We start from the raw sequence: 20,774 nt of genomic DNA on the forward strand, positions 1-20,774 counted from the left end.
TGTTTGTGTCCTCTTTGATTTCACTGAGCAGTGGTTTGTAGTTCTCCTTGAAGAGGTCCTTTACATCCCTTGTAAGCTGGATTCCTAGGTATTTTATTCTCTTGAAGCAATTGTGAATGGAAGTTCATTCCTGATTTGGCTCTCTGCTTGTCTGTTACTGGTGTATAAGAATGCTTGTGATTTTTGCACATTAATTTTGTATCCTGAGACTTTGCTGAAGTTGCTTATCAGCTTAAGGAGATTTTGGGCTGAGACGATGGGGTTTTCTAAATATACAATCATGTCATCTGCAAACAGGGACAATTGACTTCTTCTTTTCCTAACTGGATACCCTTGATTTCTTTCTCTTGCCTGATTGCCCTAGCCAGAACTTCCAACACTATGTTGAATAGGAGTGGTGAGAGAGGGCATCCCTGTCTTGTGCCAGTTTTCAAAGGGAATTTTTCCAGTTTTTGCCCATTCAGTATGATATTAGCTGTGGGTTTGTCATAAATAGCTCTTATTATTTTGAGGTACGTTCCATTAATACCAAATTTATTGAGCGTTTTTAGCATAAAGGGCTGTTGAATTTTGTCAAAAGCCTTTTCTGCATCTATTGAGATAATTATGTGGTTCTTGTCTTTGGTTCTGTTATATGCTGGATTACGTTTATTGATTTGCGAATGTTGAACCAGCCTTGCATCCCAGGGATGAAGCCCACTTGATCATGGTGGATAAGCTTTTTGATGTGCTGCTGAATCCGGTTTGCCAGTATTTTATTGAGGATTTTTGCATCGATGTTCATCAGGATATTGGTCTAAAATTCTCTTTTTGTTGTGTCTCTGCCAGGCTTTGGTATCAGGATGATGTTGGCCTCATAAAAAGAGTTAGGGAGGATCCCTCTTTTTCTATTGATTGAAATAGTTTCAGAAGGAATGGTACCAGCTCCTCCTTGTACCTCTGGTAGAATTCAGCTGTGAATCCATCTGGTCCTGGACTTTTTTGGTGGGTAGGCTATTAATTGTTGCCTCAATTTCAGAGCCTGCTATTGGTCTATTCAGGGATTCAACTTCTTCCTGGTTTAGTCTTGGGAGAGTGTAAGTGTCCAGGAAATTATCCATTTCTTCTAGATTTTCTAGTTGATTTGCGTAGAGGCATTTATAGTATTCTCTGATGGTTGTTTGTATTTCTGTGGGGTCGGTGGTGATATCCCCTTTATCATTTTTTATTGCGTCTATTTGATTCTTCTCTCTTTTCTTCTTTATTAGTCTAGCTAGCGGTCTGTCATTTTGTTGATCTTTTCAAAAACCAACTCCTGGATTCATTGATTTTTTGGAGGGTTTTTTGTGTCTCTATCTCCTTCAGTTCTGCTCTGATCTTAGTTATTTCTTGCCTTCTGCTAGCTTTTGAATGTGTTTGCTCTTGCCTCTCTAGTTCTTTTAATTGTGATGTTAGAGTGTCAATTTTAGATCTCTCCTGCTTTCTCTTGTGGGCATTTAGTGCTATAAATTTCCCTCTACACACTGCTTTAAATGTGTCCCAGAGATTCTGGTATGTTGTATCTTTGTTCTCATTGGTTTCAAAGAACATCTTTATTTCTGCTTTCATTTCGTTATGTACCCAGTAGTCATTCAGGAGCAGGTGTTCAGTTTCCATGTAGTTGAGCGGTTTTGATTGAGTTTCTTAGTCCTGAGTTCTAGTTTGATTGCACTGTGGTCTGAGAGACAGTTTGTTATAATTTCAGTTCTTGTACATTTGCTGAGGAGTGCTTTACTTCCAATTATGTGGTCAATTTTGGAATGAGTGCGATGTGGGTGCTGAGAAGAATGTATATTCTGTTGATTTGGGGTGGAGAGTTCTATAGATGTCTATTAGGTCCGCTTGGTGCAGAGATGAGTTCAATTCCTGGATATCCTTGTTAACTTTCTGTCTCGTTGATCTGTCCAATGTTGACAGTGGAGTGTTGAAGTCCCATTATTATTGTATGGGAGTCTAAGTCTCTTTGTAGGTCTCTAAGGACTGCTTTATGAATCTGGGTGCTCCTGTATTGGGTGCATATATATTTAGGAGAGTTAGCTCTTCCTGTTGAATTGATCCCTTACCATGATGTAATGGCCTTCTTTGTCTCTTTTGATCTTTGATGGTTTAAAGTCTGTTTTATCAGAGACTAGGATTGCAACCCCTGCTTTTTTTTGTTCTCCATTTGCTTGGTAGATCTTCCTCCATCCCTTTATTTGGAGCCTATGTATGTCTCTGCATGTGAGATGGGTCTCCTGAATACAGCAGACTGATGGGTCTTGACTCTTTATCCAGTTTGCCAGTCTGTGTCTTTTAATTGGAGCATTTAGTCCATTGACATTTAAGGTTAATATTGTTATGTGTGAACTTGATCCTGTCATTATGATATTAACTGGTTATTTTGCTCGTTAGTTGATGCAGTTTCTTCCTAGCCTCGATGGTCTTTACATTTTGGCATGTTTTTGCAATGGCTGGTACCGGTTGTTCCTTTCCATGTTTAGGGCTTCCTTCAGGGCCTCTTGTAAGGCAGGCCTGGTGGTGACAAAATCTCTAAGCATTTGCTTATCTGTAAAGGATTTTATTTCTCCTTCACTGATGAAGCTTAGTTTGGCTGGATATGAATTCTCGGTTGAAAATTCTTTTCTTTAAGAACGTGAATATTGGCCCCCACTCTCTTCTGGCTTGTAGAGTTTCTGCCGAGAGGTCTGCTGTATTCTGATGGGCTTCCCTTTGTGGGTAACCCGACCTTTCTCTCTGGCTGCCTTAAGATTTTTTCCTTCATTTCAACTTGGTGAATCTGGCAATTATGTGTCTTGGAGTTGCTCTTCTGGAGGAGTATCTTTGTGGCGTTCTCTGTATTTCCTGAATTTGAATGTTGGCCTGCCCTACTAGGTTGGGGAAGTTCCTGGATGATATCCTGAAGAGTGTTTTCCAACTTGGTTCCATTTTCCCCCTCCACTTTCAGGCACCCCAATCAGACGTAGATTTGGTCTTTTTACATAATCCCATACTTCTTGCAGGCTTTGTTCATTTCTTTTTCTTTTTTCTTTGGTTTCTCTTCTCGCTTCATTTCATTCATTTGATCCTCAATCGCTGATACTCTTTCCTCCAGTTGATCGAGTCGGTTACCGAAGCTTGTGCATTTGTCACGTATTTCTCGTGTCATGGTTTCATCTCTGTCATTTCGTTTATGATCTTCTCTGCATTAATTAGTCTAGCTGTCAATTCTTCCACTTTTTTTTCAAATTTTTAGTTCTTTGCGCTGGGTACGTAATTCCTCCTTTAGCTCTGAGAGGTTTGATGGACTGAAGCCTTCTCTCATCTCGTCAAAGTCATTCTCTGACCAGCTTTGATCCGTTGCTGGCGATGGGCTGCACTCCTTTGCAGGGGGAGATGCGCTCTTATTTTTGAATTTCCAGCTTTTCTGCCCTGCTTCTTCCCCATCTTTGTGGTTTTATCTGTCTCTGGACTTTGATGATGGTGACGTACTGATGGGGTTTTGGTATAGGTGTCCTTCCTGTTTGATAGTTTTCCGTCTGACAGTCAGAAGGACTGTCTGTTGGTCTGTTAGAGATTGCTTGAGGTCCACTCCAGACCCTGTTTGCCTGGGTATCAGCAGCAGAGGTTGCCGAAGATAGAATATTGCTGAACAGCGAGTGTACCTGTCTGATTCTTTCTTTGGAAGTTTCCTCTCAGGGGTGACGCCACCCTGTGAGGTGTGGGGGTATCAGACTGCCCCTAGTGGGGGATGTCTCCAGCTAGGCTACTCAGGGGTCAGGGACCCACCTGAGCAGGCAGTCTGTCCGTTCTCAGATCTCAACCTCCGCGTTAGGAGATCCACGGCTCTCCCCAAAGCTGTCAGACAGAGTCGTTCGGGTCTGCAGCGGCCCCGCTCTTTCCCCTAATGGACTGCAGCTGTGCGCTGTCTGCAGCGGTAGAGTCTACAGAGACAGGCAGGCTTCCTTGAGCTGCTGTGAGCTCCACCCAGTTTGAGCTTCCCAGCGGCTTTGTTTACCTACTTAAGCCTCAGCAATGGCGGGCGCCCCTCCCCCAGCCTCGCTGCTGCCTTGCGGATAGATCGCCGCAGACGGCTGTGTTAGCAGTGAGGGAGGCTCCGTGGGCGTGGGACCCTCCCGGCCAGGTGTGGGATATATTCTCCTGGTGTGCCTGTTTCCTTAAAGCGCAGTATTGGGGTGGGAGTTACCCGATTTTCCAGGTGGTGTGTGTCTCAGATCCCCTGGCTAGGAAAAGGGATTTCCTTCCCCCTGCGCTTCCAGGTGAGGCGATGCCTCGCCCTGCTTCAGCTCAGGCTGGTCAGGCTGCAGCAGCTGACCCGCACCGATTGTCCGGCACTCCCTAGAGAGATGACCCAGTACCTCAGTTGAAAATGCAGAAATCACCGGTCTTCTGTGTCGCTCGCGCTGGGAGTTGGAGACTGGAGCTGTTCCTATTTGGCCATCTTGCTCCTACTCGCCATATTTCTAATTTTCATGTTCTTTATTTCTTTGCACAGATGCAGATTTCTTTTTTTTTTTTTTTTTTTTGAGACAGAGTCTCGCTCTGTGCCCAGGCTGGAGTGCAGTGGCCGGATCTCAGCTCACTGCAAGCTCCGCCTCCGGGTTTATGCCATTCTACTGCCTCAGCCTCCCGAGTAGCTGGGACTACAGGTGCCCGCCACCTCGCCCGGCTAGTTTTGTATTTTTTTTTTAGTAGAGACGGGGTTTCACCATGTTAGCCCGGATGGTCTCGATCTCCTGACCTCGTGATCCGCCCATCTCGGCCTCCCAAAGTGCTGGGATTACAGGCTTGAGCCACCGCGCCCGGCCACAGATGCAGATTTCAAACTGGATCGCTTTTCCTTCAGTGTGTAGGACTTTTAACATTTTGTGTACTGATGTTTAGTGATTAATTCTCTCAGCTTTTGTATGGCTGGCAAAAGTTTTATTTTGCCTATGGTTTTTAAAGATATTTTCACGGAGTATACAATTCTAGGTTTGATGCTTATTTTTTTTTTTTTATTTCAGTACTTTAAATACCTTCTTCTGAACTGTATTTTTTACAACAATCTTTCTGTTTTTTTCTTTGTCCTGTCTCTGTATGTAGTGTCCTTCCTCTCCCACCACACCATGGCTGCTTTAAGATGTTTCTTTCTATCACTGATTTCAAGCTCTGTGACTATGGTATGCCTCAGTTTAGTTTCTTCCTGTTTGTTTTGTTTAGTTTTATTGAGCTTCTTAAATTCCAGTTTGTAGTTTTTTAAAATCAAATTTGTGAGACAACTGGCAATTGATTACTTTGTTTTATATATATTATTTATAATATATAATATACATTATATATAATATAATGATATATAATATAATATATAAATAATATAAAATTATATGTATTATATATTATATAATTATATATTGTTCTCTCTTCTTTTTCCTCTCCTTTGGGGCTTCCAACTTAATCATATATTAGGCTTCTTGAAGTTGACACACCATTCTCTGACATTCTCTGTTCAATTTTTTTTTCAGTTTTTTTTTCTCTGTATTTCATTGTGAATAGTTTCTATTGCTATGTCTTCAAGTTCACTAACCTTTTCCTTTGCATTGTGTAATCTGCTGCTAATCCCATCCAATTTATTTTTCATCTCGGACATTTTATTCCATGATTCTTTAAGTTCCTACTACCTCCTTGAACATATGGACTATAGGATGTAGGAGTGGCACCAGATATAGGAGGAAAGAGACAGCCACAAACTAAAGTGTATGAAGAGGGACAATCATGAGGAGAAAAGCAGGAATATTCAGAAATCAGGAGCCCCAGGAACAGTGGGGGATAGGGCAGGGTTGAAGAAATGCTAAGGGGAATTAAGACACAGGGTTGAATACAGGAGGATGAATTAAAAGTCTTCAAATAAAATAGTTCACTAAGATTAGCAACCTCAAGAGTACCAACCAGGGAAAATAAATTCTATTATAAATTCTAGCAGAAGGATCAAATACACTCGGTCTTCCTACAGTTGTGTAATATATAATAAAAATAATGATAATAATAAGTTTCCTTTTGTGAAAACTCACAGAAGCCAATGTTTGTCAGGAGGAAAACAACAAATAAAATGCTCATGAACATCTAGATGTACTCTCAAAGACTACAAAATACCGGCCAGGTGCAGTGGCTCATGCTGTAATCCCAGCACTTTGGGAGGCCGAGGCGGGCAGATCACGAGGTCAGGAGATTGAGACCATCCTGGCTAACAGGGTGAAACCCCGTCTCTACTAAAAATACAACAAATTAGCTGGGCGTGGTGGCGCCCACATGTAGTCCCAGCTACTTGGGAGGCTGAGGCAAGAGAATGGTGTGAACCCGGGAGGCAGAGTTCGTAGTGAGTGTAGATCACACCACTGCACTCCACAGCCTGGGCCACAGAGCGGGACTCTGTCAAAATAATAATAATAATAATAATAATAATAATGAAATTTTAAAAAGACTACAAAATACCATATTTAGTGAGAAAGATGCTCTTACTGAGAAATCATGTTCCAGAGGAATCTTATGGACATATATTTTGAACCTCAGGTAATAGGCTAAAGAGACAAAATGAAATCTTTTGCTGAAAGTCACAAAGCTAATTAGTGCTCAATATGTTAGTGCTCAGATCACTGGACTCTTGACTAGTAGCCTCTCTGAATGACACCAAGCTGTCAGTAGGTGAGCTTTGATTCAGTCATATTTTTCACCAGACTCTTCTTTTTCTTTGTGTTGGTTTTGAAAACATTATTAGAGACAGAGAGCTGCTCTGTGATTTTAAGATGGATGAAACCTACTTGCTTGCTGACTTTCTGGCTAATTCCATGGCTTCCTCCTCATTATTAAAGTTATTAACCAACAGAAGTAGCTGATTGTAATAAAAGCTGAGGAGTCACTCGTGAATGTGATTTTTTTCATTTTTTTTTTTTAAAGGGTTGAGTTCATGAATGAAAAACACAAGCAAGAAACAGGTTATAAAAACATGACTCAACATTAAGCCCAGGGCCTCACATTAAGCCAACATAAACCAAGGGCCGTGAGACAAAGTCATGGTTTTGATCATTCTCTTTTAAGAATACTAAATGATTCATAAAACTACGATGATATCATTGCCATTCAAGGAAACCTTTACATGCCATTTTGTAGAAAATAGTGTCTTTAAGTACTGACTGCCAGCAGTTTAATCTACTATATTTCTATCGTCAGGATTTGTATCTTATTTCTCTGATGTCATTTACATTTGGCTACAATAAGAAAGTACATTAAAACCATCTTACTGATATAATTATTATAAATGAAGTGGTGTTTAATCAAATGTTGGTGTTTACAATTTACAAGAAGAAAACAAACAACTCCATCAAAAAGTGGGGAAAGGATATGAACAGACACTTCTCAAGAGAAGACATTCATACAGCCAACAGACACATGAAAAAATGCTCATCATCACTCGCCATCAGAGAAATGCAAATCAAAACCACAGTGAGATACCATCTCACACCAGTTAGAATGGCAACCATTAAAAAGTCAGGAAACAACAGGTGTTGGAGAGGATGTGGAGAAATAGGAACACTTTTACACTGTTGGTGGGACTGTAAACTAGTTCAACCTTTGTGGAAAACAGTGTGGTGACTCCTCAAGGATCTAGAACTAGAAATACCATTTGACCCAGCCATCCCATTACTGGGTATATACCCAAAGGATTGTAAATCATGCTGCTATAAAGACACATGCACACGTATGTTTATTGCAGCACTATTCACAATAGCAAAGACTTGGAATCAACCCAAATGTCCATCTGTGACAGACTGGATTAAGAAAATGTGACACATATACACCATGGAATACTATGCAGCCATAAAAAAGGGATGAGTTCATGTCCTTTGTAGGGACATGGATGCAGCTGGAAACCATCATTCTCAGCAAACTATTGCAAGAACGGAAAACCAAACACCGGATGTTCTCACTCATAGGTGGGAATTGAACAATGAGATCACTTGGACACAGGAAGGGGAACATCACACACTGGGGCCTACTGTGGGGAGTGGGGAAGGGGGAAGGATAGCATTAGGAGATATATCTAATGTAAATGACGAGTTAATGGGTGCAGCACACCAACATGGCACATGTATACATATGTAACAAACCTGCAGGTTGTGCACATGTACCCTAGAACTTAAAAGTATAATAATAATATAAAAAATCACAAAAAAGCCTATACACAGAGAGCACTTGATGATAATACAAACAAAAGCAACACATGAGGTATTGATTGTGTAATTATGTAGCACACAGCATAATTATGGGTCCTTAATAAATACTGGATGATGGTTACAATTATTGTCAACTTAATAAATATTGTCTGAAATAAAAAAAAACAATGTTGGTGTTTAAATGGCTATAATTACATTTCTAGGCTAACACTGCTATTAAGTTGAATATGGAAAGCTTTTGCTTCTATGTTGCTGTTCCATACGTGGGTCTGAGATCTCCAAAAGGCCAGATGAATGAGCCTTTCATTAAAAAAAAAAAAATTATTCTTGACTGTAGAGATAATAGCTCTAGTAAGGAAAGTAAACTATAATCTGGAGAAATCAGCAGAAATTCATAGGCTCTTAAGTCTTCTGGAGCCAACCAATTTTAGTTGGCTTAGGATGAACAATTTTATTCAACTGCAATAAATTTGAATTTCTTCTAAATCCTTAAGTTTGGAAGGATAAATCTATTCTTATTTTAATATTGGAAAGAAAAAATAAGCAATCAGGTCTAACCCTATCTAACAGTGTTAGAATAGAATGAGGGTGTCTATATTTGCTGTGTTCCCTCTGAAAGGTATAAAGATGAGAGATGATTGCTGGTGACTCACTGTTCTATTTCATCTAGAGACCTGAGTGCTCTCACTGCTCTATTCCCTTAGGGGGTCATGTTCCTCTGCTTAAAAGAATATTGCCTGCTCTCTGAGCTAATGATTTGTTTGGAGGATGGAAGTCTCAGAGGTGAAGATAACTGCACAGCTTTTAAAATGTATCTTTCTGATCTTTGATCTGTTTTTTTCTGAATACACAGGGCCCTTCAATGGCAAGATTAAAGATGCCTTTTCTTAGAAGGAAGGCAAAAGTTGAAAACTTAAAAGCTGCTCAGATTTCCAAATAATATTTTTGTATTTTTTCATTTTGTTGACATCATGTTGGGTGAGTGTCATCCTTCATTCATGTGATAATTGGATGGTAATCAAAATGCAGTGTTGGATCACAGGTTTTCCAAGAAGATGGGGAAACTATGCATTTTGTTTAAAAAGTAGTTAATGCAAACTAGTTTATGATTAGGGCATACATACTCATTTTGAATTCTATTTAATTCAACAAATATTTACTTGGTACCTAGTAGATGCCAAACATCGTGTCCTCTTTTGTAGGGAATACCAAGAACAAGGACCTGTTTTCAAGAGACTTATACCCTTAATCAGGCAGTTAACGGGATTACAGAAATGGCCGTAGTAGGATGCAGAATATGCCAAATGAAAAGTGCGTGGAGAGAAATGAATGACATTCAATGTGGGACAGAGAAGAGACCACATTTAAATGAGAGGGCATCATGGAAGGGTTCAGCATCTGAGAATGACCTAGCAAAATGGGCAAGATTTTCCTGGATGGGGCTAGAACTGAAAGTAGGTGATAATAAAGCATGTGGTGTGCCGAGGGCAGGGGGAGTGGCATAGGGCAGGGGAGGGAAGTGGTCAGAAAAGGTTGAGAAGCTTGTATTTAATGAGCAGGCAGTGGGGAGCCAAGGAAGATTTTTAAGCAGAGCAGAGATAGTGTTAAGAGTTGTGGTTCAAGAAATATTTCTGAAGCATTTTAAAGCAGAATTTCCTGTCTTTTGAACTAAAAAATATGTCTATGTAAACAAACGTGTTTGATAATATCCTACAGGCTTTATTTCCAAATAGAATGGCTACCTCTGAAAATGTTAAACCATGCCAGTAGTATGAGAATTAATTTCTCACTTATACTTGTATCCAAAAGGTTTTTATTTTTCAGTTTTATAATGTTGTGGCTCATCCATGCATATATTTCTAATGTAAGTGAAATAAATCAGCAAATGATTGTGTGATCTTATAGCATTCTGAACAACCTAATCTGCCCCCTCTACCAGGCGAATAGCTGTTTTTTAATATCTAAATAATATTTTGATATGCTTTTGTTTTGCTCCTAAGTCCTGTTGGGGGACAAAAAAATGTGACCTTACAAAAGCATGGAAATAAAACGTAAAATGTATAGAAAAATAAATAGTTTTACAGAATAAAGAAAAACAAAAGAGCTAGGTGTGGTGGCTCATGCCTGTAATCCCAGCACTTTGGGAGGCCGAGGCTGGTGGACCACTGGGTCAGGAGATTGACACCATCCTGGCTAATACTGTGAAACCCCATCTCTACTAAAAATACAAAAAAAATTCGCCAGGCATCATGGTGGGCGCCTATGGTCCCAGGTGCTCGGGAGGCTGAGGCAGGAGGATGGTGTGAACCCGGGAGGCAGAGCTTGCAGTGAGCTGAGATCGCACCACTGCACTCCAGCCTGGGTGACAGAGCAGGACTCCGTCTCAAAAAAAAAAAAAAAGATTTTTTAAAAGTGAAAATCAGGATGGCCTCGAATGGACATAGGTCTGATCAGAAGATACTTTTTTCAGGAGTATTTTTTTTTTCATAATTACCATTGTGTGATGGTCGAAGTTTATGCAAAATAAATCTGAAAATGCAAGTAGTTTTACTTATCTTCTACTAAACCTTCATCAGAATAAGTAATCTAATACGGGTCATGTTTCCTCTGGGTTATTTTCTGCCATTCTGGGCAGAAAATATGAGAACCTGAAGGATACATAACTCAAAACTACAGAACTCTCAAATACATGATGACAAGACAGCATGCTGAAGTAAGCACAATATGACCGGAAAGCAGTCAGTTAATAATGGACTGTACATATTTTGGAAGTGTTTGAACACACTGAAATTCAAGAAGCTGCCAATTTTTTGAAGACTTCATCTTGTTTTCTCTTACTATGGATGTATTTGGAAGATCTTTCCTTATTTTATAAGTAGAGGACGGTGGGTTGTTAAGTAATATTCTACTGACCTAAAAAAGTCAACAAAATTCATGTGTGCTTAATTTGCTATTATTTACAGTTTATTCTATGGAGGAAATAAATACCAAAATAGATTGTTGTTTCATCTAAATGACCACAGGGGAAAACAAAGAGTTCAAATCAAATAGAAGATACTTCTTCACATTAAAAAAGGTTTGCCTTATGATTCCATTTGAGTTATGCCAAAATATTTTACTTTAAAAAGTTTGATTTGCACACAAATAAAGGAAACTCTAAAGTCTGTCATAGGCAGTATTTTTTAATTTAATTTTGTTTTGTTTTTTAAAATATCCCATTCTAAAGTTCTTAACTGGGGACTTGAGCCAAACCTAGTTGGCACATAATACTGACCCCTGCATCCCTTCTAGTTGTTGGTTTTTAATTGACTATTTTGAATAGAATTCTTCATAAGAAAAAGTATGTAGGAAAAAAGTAAAATTGAGAAAGATTACTCTCAGGTATTTTCTAAATTAATATTCAAACTCAAACTGATAAAAGTACTCATCAGTAAAGTAAGCAGATAAAGCAAAGTAGCATTCATCAACAGTCACTCTTTTCGGTAAGGTATAACACGGAGCATGCTAAAAAAGCATAAGCTTATTTCACATTCCTTATGCCTCATCAGTACGTATTGTTGACTAAGATAACTAATGAAAAAAAACCACAGCGTGAGAATGGTGATTTATCAGGTACACCACATTATTACCACTGTTTTATGCTTCTCTTAAACATCAAAGGTATAATTTAGCACACAAGCATATCCAACCTTCATGTAGTAATAGATCCATAAAATTAAAATTAAAATTACCAATCAAATTAAAATCACCAACATTTGAGTGAACCTTTCCAATGAAAGTGAATTAATCACTGAGAATGGTATGAAAACTAAAGTGTTCTAAAAACCAATGCCTTACCAGTAACTGGATCAGGTTCAATGTCACCTCTGCTCTCCTTCCATGACAGCAGGTAGTTGAGGCTGGTGAGATCTGCAGACTCTATATAGTTGTTCACTGTAAGCATCATCTGATGAGCTTTTGCTATTCCATAGTGAACTTTTGTCTCATCCATCAGAGGCATGCTCATTAGCTCTACTGTTGTGTCAAAAGCTTGCTGAAAGCATTCAGAAGCTTTGTTGTAGTATCCCTAAAAAGGTAAGAGAAAGAATTTTCTTTCTTACTTTCAATTTCACCATTTCACATATTTTCTGACCTTACCCTGGCATGTCCCACACTGACCTTTCGACAGTTACAGCAGTTCATCTTCAAGAAGAAACAGATGGCAAGCAGGCTATTAGGATAAGGTTCTCTTAAAGAGCTGTGATTACTCACCATTCAATATCTTGAAATTAACTTAGTAGGAAAGTTCTATCTATTAGACTAAGCTATATAAGACTTAAGTTCTGCAATGTCTGGCAAGATGGCTGAATAGGAACAGCTCTGGTCTGTAGCATCCAGTGAGCTCAACACAGAAGGTGGGTGATTTCTGCATTTTCAACTGAGGTAACCAGCTCATCTCTTTGGGAAGGGTTAGACAGTGGGTGAAGCCCACAGAGGGCAAGACGACGCAGGGTGGGGCACTGCTTCACCTGGGAAGTGCAAGGGGTTGGGGAATTTCCTTGCCTAGCCAAGGGAAGCTGCAAGGGACTGTGTTGTGAGGAATGGTGCTCTCTTGCCCAGATATTATGCTTTTCCCATGGTCTTCACAACCCATAGACCAGGAGATTCCCTCCGGTGCCTATGCCACCAGGGCCCTGGGTTTCAAGCACAAAACAGGGTGGCCATTTGGGTAGACACTGAGCAGGAGTTCTTTTTTCACACCCCAGTGCTGTCTGCAATGCAAGCAAGACAGAACCATTCACTACCCTGGAAAGGAGGCTGAAGCCAGGGAGCCAAGTGGTCTAGCTCAGCGAATCCCACCCATACGGAGCCAAGCAAGCTAAGATCCACTAGCGTGAAATTCTCGCTGCCAGCCCAGCAGTCTGAAGTCAACCTGGGATGCTCGAGCTTGGTGGGGGCGGGGGATCCACCATTACCAAGCCTTGAGTAGGCGGTTTTCCCCTCACAACGCAAACAAAGCCTCTGGGAAGTTCCAACTGGGTGGAGCACACCGCAGCTCCCCAAAGCCCCTGCAGCCAGACTGCCTCTCTAGATTCCTCCTCTCTGGGCAGGGCATCTCTGAAAGAAAGGCAGCAGCCCCAGTCACAGGCTTATAGATAAAACTCCCATGTCCCTGGGACACAGCACCTGGGGGAAGGGACGGCTGTGGGCACAGCTTCAGCAGACTTAAATTTTTCTGCCTGCTGGCCCTGAAGAGAGCAGCAGATCTGCCAGCAGAGTGCTCCAGCTCTGCTAAGAGACAGACTGCCTCCTCAAGTGGGTCCCTGACCCCCATGCCTCCTGACTGAGAGACATCTCCCAGCAGGGGTTGACAGACACCTCATACAAGAGAGCTCCAGCTGGCATCTGGAGGATGACTCTCTGTGACGAAGCTTTGAAAGGAAGGAACAGGCAAAAATCTTTGCTGTTCTGCAGCCTCCGCTGGTGATACCCAGGCAAACAGGGTCTGGAGTGCACCTCCAGCAAACTCCAGCAGACCTGCAGGAGAGGGGCCTGACTGTTAGAATGAAAACTAACAAATGTAAAAGAATAGCATCAACATCAACAAAAAGGATGTCCACACAGAAATGCCATCCAAAGGTCACCAACATCAAAGACCAAAGGTAGATAAACCCACAAAGATAAGAAAAAACCAGCACAAAAAGGCTGAAAATTCCAAAAACCAGAATGCGTCTTCTTCTCCAAAGGATCATAACTCCTCACCAGCAAGGGAACAAAACTTGATGGAAAATGAGTTTGATGAAATTTCAGAAAACGGGTAATAAAAAAATTCCTCTGAGCTGAAGGACCACGTTCTAATCCAATGCAAGGAAGCTAAGAACCTTGACAAAACGTTAGATGAATTGCTATCTAAAATAGCCAGTTTAGAGAAGAACATAAATGACCTGATGGAACTGAAAAACACAGCACGAGAATTTCGTGAAGCATACAAAAGTATCAATAGCTGAATCAATCAAGCAGAAGAAAGGATATCAGAGATTGAAGATCAACTTAATGAAATAAAGTGTGAAGACAAGATTAGAGAAAAAAGAAGAAAAGGAATGAAAGAAGCCTCCAAGAAATATGGGACTATGTGAAAAGACCAAATCTACATTTGATTGGTGTACCTGAAAGTGACGGAGAGAATGGACCCAAGTTAGAAAACACCCTTCAGGATACTATACAGGAGCACTTCCCAACTTAGCAAGACAGGCCAACATTCAGATTCAGGAAATACAGAGAACACCACAAAACTCCTTGAGAAGAGCAACTCTGAGACACATAATCGTCAGACTCACCAAGGATGAAATGAAGGAAACAGTATTAAGGGCAACCAGAGAGAAAGGTCGGGTTATCCACAAAGGGAAGCCCATCAGACTAACAGTGGATTTCTTTGCAGAAACCCTACAAGCCAGAAGAGAATTGGGGCAATATTCAACACTCTTAAAAGAATTTTCAACTCAGAATTTCATATTCAGTCAAACTAAGCTTCATAACTGAAGGAGAAATAAAATCCTTTACAGACAAGCAAATGTTGAGAGATTTTGTCACCACCAGGCCTGCCTTACCAGAGCTCCTGAAGGAAGCACTAAATATGGAAAGGAAAAACTAGTATCAACTACTGCAAAAACACCAAATTGTAAAGACCATCAACACTATGAAGAAACTGCATCAACTAACGGGCAAAATAACCACCTAGCATCGAAATGACAGAATCAAATTCACACATAACAATATTAACCTTAAATGGAAATGGGCTAAATACCCCAATTAATAGAAACAGACTGGCAAATTTGATAAAGACTGAAGATCCATCGGTGTGCTCTATTCAGGAAGCCCATTTCATGTGCAAAGGCACACATAGGCTTAAAATAAAGGGATGAAGGAATATTTACCAGGTAAATGATAAGCAAAATAAAAGCGAGGTTGCAATCCTAGTCTCTGATAAAACAGACTTTAAACCAACAAAGATGAAAAAAAAGACAAAGAAGGGCATTACGTAATAGTAAAGGGATCAATGAAGCAAAAAGAGCTAACTAGCCTAAATATATATGCACCCAATACAGGAGCACCCAGATGAATAAGACAAGTTCTTAGAGACCTACAAAGAGACTTAGAACCCCACATAATAATAGTGAGAGACTTTAACACCCCACTGTCAATATTAGACAGATCAACGAGACAGAAAATTAACAAGGATATTCCGGACTTGAATTCAGCTCTGGACCAAGTGGACTTAACAGGCTTCTACAGGACTCTCCACCCCAAATCAACAGAATGTACATTCTTCTCAGCACCACATCACACTTATTCTAAAACTGACTACATAATTGGAAGCAAAACACTCCCTAGCAAATACAAAAGAATAGATATCATAACAAATAGTCTGTCAGACCACAGTGCAATCAAATTAGAACTCAGGATTAAGAAACTCACCCAAAACTACCAGTGGAAATTGAACAACATGCTCCTAAGTGACTACTGGGTAAATAACAAAATTAAGGCAGAAATAAATAAGATCTTTGAAACCAATGATAACAAAGACACAACGTACCAGAATCTCTGGGACACAGCTAAAGCAGTGTTTAGAGGGAAATTTATAGCACTAAATGCCCACATTGATAAAGCAGGAAAGATTTAAATCGACACACTAACATCACAATTAAAAGAACTAGAGAATCAAGAGCAAACAAATTGAAAAGCTAGCAGAAGGCAAGAAATAACTAAAATCAGAGCAGAACTGAAGGAGACAGAGACACAAAAAATCCTTCAGAAAAAATCAATGAATCCAGGAGCTGTTTTTTTTTTTTTTAAAAAAAGATTAACAAAATAGATAGAATGCTAGCCAGACTAAGAAGAGAGAAGAATCAAATTAATGCAATAAGAAATGATAAAGGGGATATCACTACTGATCCCACAGAAATACAAACTACCATCAGAGAATACTGTAAATACCTCTACGCAAATAACTAGAAAATATAGAAGAAACGGATAAATTCTTGGACACATATACCCTCCCAAGATTACACCAGGAAGAAGTCAAATCCCTGAATAGACCAATAACAAGTTCTGAAATTGAGGCAGTAATTAATAGCCTACTAACCAAAAAAGACAGATTCATAGCTGAATTCTATCAGAGGTACAAAGAGGAGCTGGTACCATTCCTTCTGAAACTATTCCAAACAATAGAAAAAGACGGACTCCTCCCTAACTCATCTTAGAGGTCAGCATCATCCTGATAACAAACCTGGCAGAGACACACACAAAAAAGAAAATTTCAGGCCAACATCCCTGATGCACATTGATGCGAAAATCCTCAATAAAATACTGGCAAACCAAATCCAGCAGCACATTAAAAATCTTATTCACCACGACCAAGTTGGCTTCATCCCTGGGATGCAAAGCTGTTTCAACATACGTGAATCAAAAAACGTAATTTCTCTCACATAAACAGAACCACTGACAAAAACCACATGATTATCTCAATAGATGCAGAAAAAGTCTTCGATAAAATTAAACATCCCTTCATGCTAAAAACTCTTGATAAACTAGGTATTGATGGAACGTATCTCAAAATAATAAGAACTATTTATGATAAACCCATAGCCAATATCATACTGAATGGGCACAAGCTGGAAGCATTCCCTTTGAAAACTGGCACAAGGCAAGGATGTTCCTCTCGCACCACACCTATTCAACATAGTATTGGAAGTTCTGGCCAGGGCGATCAGACAAGAGGAATAAATAAAGGGTATTCGAATAGGAAGAGAGGAAGTCAAATTGTCTCTGTTTGCAAATGACATGATTGTATATTTAGAAAACCCCATCATCTAAGCCCAAAATCTCCTTAAGCTGATAAGCAACTTCAGCAAAGTCTCAAGATACAAAATCAATGTACAAAAAATCACAAGCCTTCCTATACACCAATAACAGACAGAGAGCCAAATCATGAGTGAACTCCCATTCACAATTGCTACAAAGAGAATAAAATACCTAGAAATACAATGTACAGGGATGGGAAGGACCTCTTCAAGGAGAACCACGGACCATTGCTCAAGGAAATAAGAGAGAACACAAACAAATGGAAAAACATTCCATGCTCATGGATAGGAAGAATCAATATCGTGAAAATAGTCATACTGCCCAAAGTAATTTATAGATTCAATGCTATCCCCATCAAGCTACCATTGACTTTCTTCACAGATTTAGAAAAAATTACTTTAAATTTCATATGGAACCAAAAAAGAGCCTGTATAGCCAAGACAATCCTAAGCAAAAAGAACAAAGCTGGAGGCATCATGCTATCTGACTTCAAAATATACTACAGGCTACAGTAACCAAAACAGCATGGTACTGTACCAAAACAGATATATAGATCAATGGAACAGAACAGAGGCTTCAGAAATAATGACACACATCTACAACCATCTGATCTTTGACAAACCTGACAAAAACAAGCAATGAGGAAAGGATTCTCTATTTAATAAATGGTGTTGGGAAAACTGGCTAGCCATATGCAAAAAACTGAAACTGGGCCCCTTCCTGGCACCTTATACAAAAATTAACTCAAGATGGATTAAAGACTTAAATGTAAAACCTGAAACCATAAAAACCCTAGAAGAAAACCTAAGCAATACCATTCAGGACATAGGCATGAGCAAAGACTTCATGACTATAACACCAACAGCAATGGCAACAAAAGCCAAAATTGACAAATGGGATCTAATTAAACTAAAGAGTTTCTGCACAGCAAAATGAACTATCATGAGAGTGAACAGGCAACCTACAGAATGGGAGAAAATTTTTGCCATCTAGCCAACTGACAAAGGGCTAAAATCTAGAATCTACAAAGAACTTCAACAAATTTACAAGAAAAAAACAACTCACTTCAAAACTGGGCAAAGGATATGAACAGATACTTCTCCAAAGAAGACATTTATGTGTCCAGCAAATATATGAAAAAGAAGCTCATCATCACTGACCATTAGAGAAATGCAAATCAAAACCACAATGAGATACCATCTCATGCCAGTTAGAACGGCAATCATTAAAAAGTCAGGAAACAACAGATGCAGGAGAGAATGTCCAGAAATAGAAATGTTTGAGATACCATCTCACGCCAGTTAAAATGGTGATCATTATAAAGTGAGGAAACAACAGATGCTGGAGAGGATATGGAGAAATAGAAACGTTTTTACCCTGTTGGTGGGAGTGTAAATTAGTTCAACCATTGTGGAAGATAGGGTGGCGATTTCTCAAGGATCTAGAACCAGAAATTCTATTTGATCCAGCAATCCCATTACTGGGTATATTCCCCAAGGATTATAAATCATTCTACCATAAAGACACATAGACACATATGCTTATTGCAGCACTGTTCACAATAGCAAAGACTTGGAACCAACCTAAATATCCATCAATGATAGACCGGATAAAGAAAATGTGGGACATATACACCATGAAATACTATGCAGCTATAAAAAAAGGATGAGTTCATGTCCTTTTTAGGGACATGGATGCAGCTGGACACTATCATTCTCAGCAAACTAACACTTCTCAGCAAATTAACGCAGGAACAGAAAACCAAACACTGCATGTTCTCACTCATAAGTGGGAGTTGAACAATGAGAAGACATGGACATAGAGAAGGGAACATCACACACCAGGGCCTGTTGAGGAGTGGGGGACTAGGGGAGGGATAGCATTAGGAGAAATACCTAATGTAGATGACAGGTTGATGGGTGCAGCAAACCACCATGACATGTGTATACCTATGTAACAAACCTGTATGCTCTGCACATGTATCCCAGAACTTAAAGTATATATAAAAAAAGACTTATGTTCTTATTGATAAAAAGTGATCAAATATTTGCAGTTTCATATAGTTCAACCTAATACATTGTAGTAAAAAGAAGTTTGGGAATTAGTGAACCAATTCACATTGATTTGGATAGAATTTTACTATTTATAGAGTGGATTTAGCTAATGAAATATTTTTTACATTTTTTTTTTGAGGTGGAGTCTTGTTCTGTCACCCCAGGTTGGAGTGCAGGGCATAATTTCAGCTTACACAACCTCTGCCTCCCAGGTTCAAGTGATTCTCCTGCCTCAGCATCTCGAGTAGCTGGGATTACAGGCGTATGCCACCATGCTCGGTTAATTTTTTATATTTTTGGTAGAGACAGGGTTTTACCATGTTGGCCAGGCTGGTCTTGAACTCCTGACCTCAAGTGATCCGTCCGCCTTGGCTTCCCAAAGTCCTGAGATTACTATGTTTTGTTTTCAGTCGCAGCAAAAGGTCATTTCGGCCAAGTCATTTGGTTAATGGCTGGTGAAAATAAATGTACCTATCCTCTAATTCGTTTACTGCTCTTACTTTCCCATGTTCATATGCCATTCTTCTTAACTGAGAATGTTGAAGTAATCAGAATTTCTGAAAAATATGACCTTGATGTCACTAGCACCGATCAAATGATCATTTAAATATCTCTTCAAGAAGTCCTTCGCAACAGCTCGAGCTGCAAAAATTCAGGGTGTTGTTGTTGTTGTTGTTTGCCAGTGTCACCTCCATTAAAAGCTATCCTCCACAAATAAATACTGTTTACCTAGCTCTTATGAAGCATGGGGGCCAATGCTAAATACTTCGTATGTATTATGTCATTAACTTTCACACGTCACCCTATGAGGAAAATACTATTCTTATTTTACAAATAATCACATTGAGCCTCAGAGAAAAAGAACATCTTCTGCCACCCCCAAATCTTCTAAAAATCCTCATGAAAATCTCTTTCTAAGAGGAGGATATTATCTAGGATTGATCTAGGGGCTCTAGGGGACAAAATTTCCTTTCTTCACTGACTTGTAACCCTTTAGGCTCCACCATCTCCTCCCTTCCACTCATCTCTCTCCTCCTCACCCCACCAAACACACAAAAAACAAAAACATGCATGTGTACTCTTTTGAACAGAAACCCTTATATGGGAGAATGTTTTGCTGTATAAGTCAGTTTCTAGTATTTTATGAAGGAAATGAACATAAAAACAACACAGGAACAGCTTTATACCATTACAGCAGTAGAGGTAAAACACATCTTCAACTCTGCATACTTCTGTATCATCATGAAGCTCCAAGATCGGTCAAACTGACTGAATAAAGAAATTTCTGGCAAGGTGAGGAGGGGGAGAAATAGGACTTATGTGATCATTTTGTTAGATACAGGAAGAGCACATATAACACTATGTTATATGCCCACAAGGACAGTTTAGGAGAACTGTTTATTCAAATGATTCATTCCAACCAACTTTGTTAATTTAACCAGAGTCTCTCCATATTACATCAAAAATAACTTTTGTTTTGTTGAGGTGAACAACTATTTCTCTTTCTTCAAGGTATAAAACATAAAATTTATATGAGAAAAAAGTTACCTAGGAAAAAATAAAATGGTATCAAAGATATTTGTAAGCCAGTGAAGTAAACTATAATTGAGAAACAATACAAATATTGAAGATGATGTAAATAAAAGTCACTAAA

At 39.4% G+C, this 20,774-nt stretch overlaps 1 protein-coding gene across 1 annotated transcript in view; it reads right to left on the reverse strand.

The window, feature by feature from the left end:
• TTC29 (tetratricopeptide repeat domain 29) overlaps window positions 1–20,774 on the reverse strand; it is a 258,577-nt gene that overhangs the window by 98,418 nt on the left and 139,385 nt on the right. Inside the window, 1 exon segment of the mRNA XM_033215424.1 lies at window positions 12,063–12,291. Within this exon segment, the coding sequence (XP_033071315.1) occupies window positions 12,063–12,291 (229 nt within the window).

This window comes from Trachypithecus francoisi, unplaced genomic scaffold (assembly GCF_009764315.1).
Source record: "Trachypithecus francoisi isolate TF-2019V2 unplaced genomic scaffold, Tfra_2.0 Lachesis_group1, whole genome shotgun sequence".
Taxonomy (NCBI): Eukaryota; Metazoa; Chordata; class Mammalia; order Primates; family Cercopithecidae; genus Trachypithecus; species Trachypithecus francoisi.